General features: G+C 55.4%; 1 protein-coding gene and 1 pseudogene across 1 annotated transcript; both read right to left on the bottom strand.

Moving 5' to 3' along the window:
- LOC118612976 lies at nt 1-119 on the bottom strand (annotated as a pseudogene).
- A 5,879-nt stretch (nt 120-5,998) lies between these two features.
- On the bottom strand, nt 5,999-9,653 carry RPTN (repetin). Its single transcript, XM_016126042.2, has 2 exons — nt 9,516-9,653; nt 5,999-8,779 (listed from the first exon to the last, which is right to left on the bottom strand). Exons 1-2 carry the CDS (start codon nt 9,651-9,653, stop codon nt 5,999-6,001), a joined length of 2,919 nt encoding a protein of 972 aa, XP_015981528.2.
- Nucleotides 9,654-10,062: the final 409 nt, after the last annotated feature.

The raw sequence follows: 10,062 nt of genomic DNA, 5'->3' as shown, positions 1-10,062 counted from the left end.
GGCCTACAGCACCTGGTCTTTCGAGGTGGTCTTCCATCCAAGTACTAACCAGGCCTGACCCTGCTTTGCTTCCGAGATCTGATGGGATCAGGCATGTTCAGGGTGGCATGGCCATAGATGGTATTCACATTTTAGAAGTGAGGAAAGGGAGGCCCAGAGAGGCCATGTGACCTGCCCAAGTCCCATGGCAGCGAAGGGGAGAAGCCCATGCTCTTTCCCACCATGCTTTGCTGCTTTGGGGTTTCCCAGATGCTGGTGGCCACGTTTCTTGTTATTTACATAACTGTAATTTCTTACATTCATAGAGTGATTTACGGCTTCAGAAAGTTTCCACGAATTTGATTTCATTTTATGTTTGCAATAGCCTTATGAAGTAGACACCATGGGTAACAATAATTCCAATTTTTTCCTGATGAAGAAGCTGATACTTCTGAGGTTTAGTGATTTGACCAGTGCCTCACTATCTGGTGGGTGACCAATCTATACCGTATTATCTATTATCGCAGTATTCTTCCTTCAGTATATTTTCATTATGTCACTCTTCTGATTAAGAACCTTACAGTGACAACCTGTTCCTAAACATACAATGATCAGTCAGTCTTTCTATCCTTGTTGCCTGCTGACCTTCCCTATCCATCGTTTATTCATTTGACAACCTTAATTAAACACTCGCTATGTGTGAAGAACCGGGGATACAACGAGGAATGAGAGCTGGGCCCAGCCCTTGAGGAGATTACAGTGTGGTCAGGGAACACGCGGGTCAGCCCATTATTCTAATCCGGGGTAATAAAGGAGAGGGTGTCACGGGAGCACATGGAAAGGGCACCTCGCCCAGACAGTGGGCTCACGGAGGGCAGCTTAGGGAAGGTGGCGCTTGTGCCGAATCCTGTGGGACGAGTTGGGTTTAGGGTGTGAGATTGGGAGGGATGGGGTGAGGTTGGGAAAGCTAAGCAGGGGAGATCATGGAGGACTTTGTGGGCAAAAGTGAGGAATTTGGACTTTATCCTGTCGAGTCCGGAGGGTCATTATAGGATTTTAGGCAGGAGGTGACATAATCAGATTTGTATTTTCGAGACGTTGCTATGGCAGAAGCACTGAGAATGGGTCGGGGGAGGGCCAGCTTGGGGACAGGGAAGTCACTTAGGTGTTCATCACAGGAAAACAGGTGAGAAATGGAGGCCGGAACTAAAGTGTCTGTAGTTGGACTCAGAGGGCTTTAAGCGGAAGTCTGTGCGTTTGCTGACGTATTGCGTATTGCGCGTAGGCGGTGAGGAAGGGGAAGGAATCTGGTGGCTGCCTGGGTTCTTGGCCTGGGCAGCTGGACAGACAGCGGACCTGTTTACCTAGAGAGGGATGCGAGGGGAGGGGTTCCGCTCCGGGCACGTTCAGTGTGAGGTGCCTGGGAGACACTGGAGGCAGTGGGGGACGCGGGGGTTGGGGGGAGCCCTGGCCTGGACACAGAGACGTGGAAGCCATGGGCAGGAAGGCAGTGGCTGTGACCTCGGGAGATGAGACTGACCAGGGGCCGGGCGTAGTGCGGGGTGCTCCCCTCGGCTGCGGACGAGAACCCCTGTGAGGACCGATATGAAGCCAGGTCACGTGCGTCACACCGCAGACCTGTCAAAGTGGAGTTTTCGGGAAGGGGATCCCGGGGTCAGTGTCTTTCAGAACTCTCCAAATGATGAAGTGGTGTCCGGGGCGGACAGACATTCGGCAGATGGAAAGAAGAGTAGGAAAAGCCTCATTAAAGGTGACAAGAGGTGGGGACATGCTCACGGGGGAGCCTAAGAAGCTTCCTGTGGATAAGAGACCCTCACGAGAAGGGGGGTTGTGGGTACCCAGGGCATGAGACTCAGGAAGAAAGGGGCGAGCCCCCTCGTGCATAACCCCCAGGCACTTCCCCAACGACCCTCTCCTCCAGGCGCCCAGCCAGGGGTCCTTTGCGTGATTCAAATCGGATTGTGTGCGTTTCTTTTGTTGTTAAGTTTTAGGATTTGCTCCTATAGATTCTGGATATGGATCCCTTATCAGATATACAAACATCGCAACTATTTCTCCCATTCCGTGGGCTGTGCTTTCTCTGTTGACGCACAGAAGTTTTTCATTTGGATGCGGTCTAGTTTATCTGTTTTTACCTTTGTCGCCTTTGCTTTTGGAAGCACGTTTCGGTTTTTATTTTCTTAAAGCGGCTGCGGTTTGCGGCTCTCCTATTGTGATTACAGTCGGTCGAAAGCCCTCATCAGATCTGTCGGGCCTAATGCCGTTAAGCCTAGTGGTGTCCATCCCACCAATAAATGTGGGGCCTTAGAAATGGGGAAGATGCATGGTTCCCCTGGCTTTACGGAAGTGCGTGAAAGACTTGCAAGCTGGGAACTTTAAAACAGGCAGAGAGAATCAGATCGCCACCGTAGAGAACCGGGAATAGTTACAAACTGCTCTTAACTCCACAGCACACTACGCGAGGGACTTGAGGACCATGTGGAAAACTTAATGACTGAGGTGTGTGTGGGGGGGGCAAGGGTGTGGCTTTATGGAGCTGAAGTTTGAATCAAGGCTTTAAATGAGTACAATATTAACGGACAAAATCCACCTACCTATTTGAAACCTAATCATTCATTAAAGCCCTGGACAGACAGACGCTCCCTTTGCCATGAAGACGTTGGACCGGCCCAGCCTGCACAGGGTCTGCTCCTCCTTTGAGTCCCCGTGTTGCTTTCTTTCTTATTATTTTATCATTCTGTTACAGCCCTGGGCAGGCAGGAGGCGATCAACTAACGTTGTGTATTGAGTAGTCCTTACTTAAGCACAAAGCTTGGTGCCTGCCTCTGCCTCTGAGGACAGGCCCTTCTAGGACATGCCTCGTGTCCTTACGGTTCCCTAGTGCCCCGAACCCATGCCGGGCCCTCCACAGGCCCATTCGGCCCCCAGACCAAGATGCTACTATTGGAATTTTAAAATGAGGAAACCGAGGCTCGGGTCACAGGGGAGGAGCGGTGGTTCGGGTCCCACGGGGGAGCGCTTCGGTTCGGGTCACAGCGGGGGGACGGTGTTTGGGGCGCAGCGGTTCGGGTCACGGCAGGGGGCGGTTTGGGTCACGGCGCAGGGAGCGGTGTTTGGGGGCGCGGTGGTTTGGGTCACGGGGGGCGGGGGGGGGGCGGTGTTTGGGGGCGCGGTGTTTTGGGTCACGGGGGGGGGGGCGGTGTTTGCGGGCGCGGCGGTTTGGGTCACGGCAGGGGGCGTCTTTGGGGGCTCGCATCACGGCGCCAGGGGCGGTGTTTGGGGCCGCGGGGGCTCGGGTCCCAGGGGAGCGCAGCGGCTCGGCTGGGATGGGAGCGCAGTGGTACCGGACCCGGCGTGCGGGTCTTCGCCCGGAGCGCGCTGCGTGGTGCGGGCGGCGACCCCGCAGGGGGAACGCGCCACGGTCGGTCGGTGACTGACTCTCCCTGTTCACTGGGCAGAGAGCGCCGTCCGTGACCTGTTCGTTCCTTTTCCAGCAGCCGCCGTCATTTTTCCAGCCGGCTACAGACGCCGGCTGCAGAACCCGGCGGCCAGGAGGTGGCGCGAGAACCCCACGGCGCCTCTCCCCGGTGTGCCTCCCGGCGGCCTCGGCCTCTGCCGTGTTCACTGTTCAGTCGGACTGGCTGATTCATCTAGACGTTTCATCACGAAGCCGTAGCGTTTTAAGTTAAGGAGACATTAGACGTCCTCTTGTGCCAACTCCTCCTCATTTTAAGGATGAGAACACTGGAGCACACTAAGGGGACAGAAATCACACCGAGGGACCTTGCAGTGGAGGGAATCGCTTTGCCGAACGCCCGTGGGCTTCCGTCTCCACAATGTACTCATGCTGTCCCCTCCGCCCAGACTGCCACCCTGCACGGCCACTGACCCACCCAGAGCCCCCGCGAACCCCGAGCCGCTTCCACACTTTGAGACCCCTCACGTTTGGATTTATTCTCCGCCCTCTGGGTCAGCTTTCTGGGGAGGGTCTAAGTTCCAGAGAACAGTTGCCCCTCAACGACAGTGTTATTTAAACAGCAGCCCACGCAGGGGCGTCCCGGCTGAGCTCAAGACCCAGGCCCAGCCGTGACCCCTCTCATCCCCTCTCCCCCGGGGCCGTGGCCCTCGAAGCTTAGCCGCTGTCTCTCTGAAAGCCTTTTTCCGCCTTGTTTAATGGTGGTCGCTATATACATATTTCTTACTGGATTGTAATCTCCTCGAGGAAAGGGACTGTTGTTACGAGTTTTATACCCTCCCTATGGTGAATACGATCCGACGGCCCTCGGCATCCATGTCTGTCTCTTTCTGTGTTTCTACATTCCCTCGAAGCTAGGGTTCTGCATGTGAATTATGTTTCACCTATGAGCTGCTTTTGCGTGATATTGATGGACAGTAGAGACCCAATACAGGTTCCGTTGAATTTATTCCGAAGCCAGACTAATTTCTTCCATCTGCTCACCTGTTCAACAAACAATAAATGAAACTGCTGGACACCAGCGACCTGCCGTATGAGGTTGTACGAGGTTGAGTAGGATATGATCTCACTCCCAGTTTGGTGGGGGAGAGTGGGATAGAGTGTGTGACAAATGACATACCCAAAACGAGTAGAGGAAGGAGTGCGGGGTGTCCGGGAGGGCTGCCCAGAGAGGTGACATTTCCGTGGGATGCAGAGGATGCCTAGGTTTTGCCGGGAAGAAAAGGGATGGGGTGTTCCAGTCTGTGCGATGGTCAGAGATAGGAGTTCACGACAGACCGGTATGCTAAGACAAGGCCAAGTCTTTGGCGTGGCTGGAGTGTTGGATGCCCCTGGGAGGACTGGGCAGGTCCTCTGGGTCAAATGTCGAAGGGCCTACGTGCCATGCTAAGGTGTGTGAACTTTATTTTAAAGTCTCTGGGAGCCACTGAAGGGAAGGGAGTTTCAGGCAGTGGAAATGGAGAAGTGGGAGGAGATTCAGGAGGGATGGGGGGGCGTGGGGATGGCGAGACTTACTGACCATTGGAACCTGGCGGTGAATGAGGGGGAAGGAGCTGAAAACCGTCCTTAGAGAAATTTCTTTTGCCTCCTTGTTATACATTTCCTGTTGATTTTGATTTTTATTTTTCTCATCACATCAGTGCCCAGGAACTCAAAGAAGCGAGATCTTAGAAGTCTAGAAGTGAGGCCCTGTTTTTGGGAAACGGCCCGCAGGGAAGAAAGAGAAGAGCCGTGGAGGTCAGTGCTCACCAATCATTTATTGGGTCTTTTACTACAATTCCATAGGTTTTTCTCGCGAAGGGTTTTCAGGCCTGGGAGCGATGGAACATCAGAGTCGGCTCCTTGGACGCTGAAAACAGGTGACATCGCTTTCCCTCTGCTTAAACCAGGAAGGCATGGAGCTGGCCTCAGTGCGGGCGGCTGCAGCAACCCCGGCTCGGTGGCCCGTCCCTCTGGGAAGGGGTGGGCGGCTGGGTGTGGGAGGCGCTGTGGACATCAGAGGCGCCCTCCGTAGCCGCTGGCTCTCGAAGCAGCCTCTCGCTGTGTTTTATTTCAGGGTAGGCTAGGAGGCTTGCCATTCCCGATGTCTCAGCCGCTAAAACCAAAGCCCACCAAGGTCCAGACGTCCTGTCCTCGGGCCGTGATGTGCACCTTCAAAATACCTTGCCTGCTTCTGAACTTTTGGGAGAAGTTTTACCTTACAGCGATCCAACCATGTCCCACCTACATGGAGGGCAACTCAGGAAATGATTTAAATCCCCAAAAGAATCAAAATTGGGATCTGATTATTTCACCCAATTTCCCACTCAGATTTCGCCCAACCATACACCCTAGAATTGCTGCTCAAAGAACTAAAATGCCCTGAAAATGAGTACTAGTCCTCAAAAGCATCCTCGCAAGCAGAGAGAGAGAGTAGAGGCGAGAAGGAAGCGTGCATTTTCCATCTCTTAAAGGGGGCGAATGTGAGCTGGACCCGCAGGAGTCTTCCTCGGCTTCCGGCTGCTCTACGCTGGTGTGCGCGGCCTAGTGCTGATGTGCCTGCTGCTCCCGCACGTACTCGTAGAGGGGGTTTGGGACAACCCCTGCCTTGGCGGGGAGTCTTCCACCCTGTTCTCTTCTTTGGGGCCTCCCGTTGCCTGGGGCTGGGTGGAGGGCAAGGTCGCCGTACCTTCCCCGGGAGCCTTGGCTCTGGCTGTCTGCAGTCACGCTGGACTTCCCTCCGTTAGCACAGCCTCGCTGGGTCCAGTGGGACTGCCAGTCCTGGCGCCCTTGACCTCTTTCTCTCTCCTCGTGGGTCTGCCCGTCCTGTCTCTGACGGGCCTGCTGGTCCTCGTGGGTTTGCCTGTCCCATCTCTGATGGCCTTGCTGGTCCTCATGGGTCTGCCTGTCCCGTCTCTGATGGCCTTGCTGGTCCTCATGGGTCTGCCTGTCCTGTCTCTGACGGTTCTGCTGGTCCTCGTGGGTCTGCCTGTCCCGTCTCTGATGGCCTTGCTGGTCCTCGTGGGTCTGCCTATCCTGTCTCTGATGGCCCTGCTGGTCTTCATGGGCCTGTCTGTCCCATCTCTGATGGCCTTGCTGGTCCTCGTGGGTCTGCCTGTCCCGTCTCTGATGGCCTTGCTGGTCCTCGTGGGTCTGCCTGTCCCATCTCTGATGGCCTTGCTGGTCCTCATGGGTCTGCCTGTCCTGTCTCTGACGGGCCTGCTGGTCCTCGTGGGTCTGCCTGTCCCGTCTCTGATGGCCCTGCTGGTCCTCGTGGGCCTGCCTGTCCCGTCTCTGATGGCCTTGCTGGTCCTCGTGGGTCTGCCTATCCTGTCTCTGATGGCCCTGCTGGTCTTCATGGGCCTGTCTGTCCCATCTCTGATGGCCCTGCTGGTCCTCGTGGGTTTGCCTGTCCCATCTCTGATGGCCTTGCTGGTCCTCATGGGTCTGCCTGTCCTGTCTCTGACGGGCCTGCTGGTCCTCATGGGTCTGCCTGTCCCGTCTCTGACGGTTCTGCTGGTCCTCGTGGGTCTGCCTGTCCCGTCTCTGATGGCCCTGCTGGTCCTCGTGGGTCTGCCTGTCCCGTCTCTGATGGCCCTGCTGGTCCTCGTGGGTCTGCCTGTCCCATGTCTCACATGTGGTTTCCTGACCCTCAAGACTGTGTGCACCCCAGCTTTGGTGGCCCAGCTCTTCATCTGCCTGGTGGCTCCGCCCCTCACCACGACTCTGCCTGGTCTGGGCCTGCCTGTGGCCTTGCTCACTAGAGCATGGTTGCTGGTCAGTCCCTCTGTGACAGTGTGGCCTTTCTTGCTGGATTTGTGCTACGAGTTTGTGTTGCTGGTGTTGACTGTCCTCCTCGGACCCCCAGGCCTGGCGGCTGTTCTGTTGCCCTGGTCGAGACCGGACTCTCTGTCCTTGATCTCGGTTCCCTTCCTGTCCTTGCGTCTGCTGGCTCAGTGGCCCCGGCCTTTCTGACCACTCAGCGCATGGGTCTCTGCTTGAGCCTATGCTCCCTTGGGAGCGCCTGTTCAGCCCGGTGTCCCCAGTCTCCGAGGGCTGACTGCGTTGCGAGCCCCGCTCTCGTCTGTCTGTCTGGCCATACTGAGAGCTCTGGCCCTGTCTGTCTGTCTGGCCGTACTGAGAGCTCTGGCCTTGTCTGTCTGTCTGGCCATACTGAGAGCTCTGGCCCTGTCTGTCTGTCTGGCCGTACTGAGAGCTCTGGCCTTGTCTGTCTGTCTGGCCGTACTGAGAGCTCTGGCCTTGTCTGTCTGTCTGGCCGTACTGAGAGCTCTGGCCTTGTCTGTCTGTCTGGCCATACTGAGAGCTCTGGCTTTGTCTGTCTGTCTGGCCGTACTGAGAGCTCTGGCCTTGTCTGTCTGTCTGGCCATGTTGAGAATCCAGTTCTTGCCTGTCTCTGTGACCACAGCCTGACCCCTGACCCAGCCTCCCAGACTGGCCATAATAAGAGCCTGATTCCTGTTGGTTTCTTTGGCTGGAGCGAGACTCTCCTAGTTTTCCAGACTGGCCATAAAGGGAATCCTGAACTTGTCTCTCACACTGATTTAAGGCAAAGATATGTCCTTGTCTTTTGGACTGGTCGCCGATAGATTTATGGTTCAATCTTTGACCAGAGCTGGAGTCCTGACCTTGCTTCTCAGACTGGCCATAGTGGGAGTCCCTGTCCTGTGTCCCGGACTGGCCGCAGTGGGAGTCCCTGTCCTGTCTTCCAGACTGGCCGTAGTGGGAGTCCCTGTCCCGTGTCCAAGACTGGCCACAGTGGGAGTCCCTGTCCTGTCTTCCAGACTGGCCGTAGTGGGAGTCCCTGTCCTGTGTCCCAGACTGGCCATAGTGGGAGTCCCTGTCCTGTGTCCCAGACTGGCCACAGTGGGAGTCCCTGTCCTGTCTTCCAGACTGGCCATAGTGGGAGTCCCTGTCCTGTCTTCCAGACTGGCCGCAGTGGGAGTCCCTATCCTGTTTTCCAGACTGGCTGCAGTGGGAGTCCCTGTCCTGTGTCCCAGACTGGCTGCGGTGGGGGTCCCTGTCCTGTGTCCCAGACTGGCTGCGGTGGGGGTCCTGCCTTTCTCTCTCATGCCTCTGCTGGTGCTGTCTGCCTATATTTTGTGGAAACTTCTGGTCTTGTTCCCCCTCCTGCTCCTCTTCTTGCTGGGAGGTTCTGCCTCCACAGGACGCAGCATCTAGCTTACGGTAGCAAGCTTGGGCCAGCTGGAACACCAACAAGAGATATTCATTGAAATCGACATGCCCATCTCTGTCTCTGTCCAGGAGGCTCAGGATGGTTTCCACGGTCTCTGGGTCATTCGGCCTCTGTGAGAAATAAAACAAAGAGCCAAATTGGATGTTTTCCCTGGCCATGTCCACACCCCAGCCTTTCCAGAGAGCGCGAGCCTTCCTGGGTTTGAAATCGCCCATCCGAAGTGGCTTCGGCTGGGTTCTAGCCTTTGATCAGCTGGTTCTCAGGCCTCATCCCTTGCTGGGCTGATGGGAGCATGGCACTTATTTAAAATCAACTCCATTAATAATTAATTTGAGTCATTCGAGGAAGCTGTCCCTTCCCATCACACGCCATGTTGTACCTGTTTACCTACTTCTTCCCAACTATTCTGTGAGATTCTAGGGGGCGGAGGTGGGGTGAGGAGGCTGTGCTTGGGTCCCCAGCGGCTAGGACGGTGCCAGTATGGGGTGAGTGCTTCATGACGCGTTATGGAAGGAGTGAGTGATGGATGAGAAGATGTGTGGACAGCGCTAAATCACAGACATCAAGATGTGAGTCTAGATTTTCTTCTGCGAAATGAGTTCCAGTTTGAAGTTGTACTTCCCAGCTATAAGGTGTGTGTGTGCGCGCGTGCATGCATGCATGCATGTCTGTGCACACGTGTGTGTGTGCGTGTGTGCATGTGCTGAGAGAGAACTATAACGACCTGCCTGAAATTCTTTTAGTTACGGGGTGGAGCTTGACCGAATGAAGCGTGTGCCATCGAGCCCGGTTGCGGGTGTCACACTCGCGCGACCTTGACTCGGGCCCGGAGCCTGCATGTCTTACCCGGAGGACGCTTCCGAACTCGGCCAACAGCAGCCGCTTCAGCTCCTGCTTGCACAGCAAGGTACAGTCCCCGTCCTCCACCGCGTATTTCTGGAATGCTTTGATCACGTTGAGTATGCTGTCTAGGAGTTGAGCCATTTCGGCAAAGACAGGTGAATCTAAAAGAAGAAATGAAATTCGTGTAGTGTTTAGGGGGAAGGCCAGGGGAAGGCATTTTCAGAGGGAAGTAGCCCCTCTTGGTTAGGGAAAGGAGCTCAAGACATGACAGCCTCCTCTTAGCCAGACTCCTCACTCCGTGTGAGCTGCCGTGGGCGGCGGGTGCAAACTACGGTTCCCTGGCTGGAAAAAAGCAGCCATTTCTTAAAAAGCAAATAACACGCGGTAGGCGTTTTACACGCCCCGTCCTCCATTCTAGGTGGGACTTGCTTGATTGAAACTCTCAAACTAGAAGGAAAAGGAACAGTAGTCAGGAGCCCACAGGGCCAGCACCAATGTGCTGAGGCCTAATTTTCCACCGATGACCACACACAGGAGGCGTCACTAAATA

This window comes from Rousettus aegyptiacus, unplaced genomic scaffold (assembly GCF_014176215.1).
Source record: "Rousettus aegyptiacus isolate mRouAeg1 unplaced genomic scaffold, mRouAeg1.p scaffold_m13_p_17, whole genome shotgun sequence".
NCBI lineage: Eukaryota > Metazoa > Chordata > Mammalia > Chiroptera > Pteropodidae > Rousettus > Rousettus aegyptiacus.
Note: the sequence above shows the minus strand (reverse complement) of the source record. Positions and strands in the feature narration are given on the sequence as shown.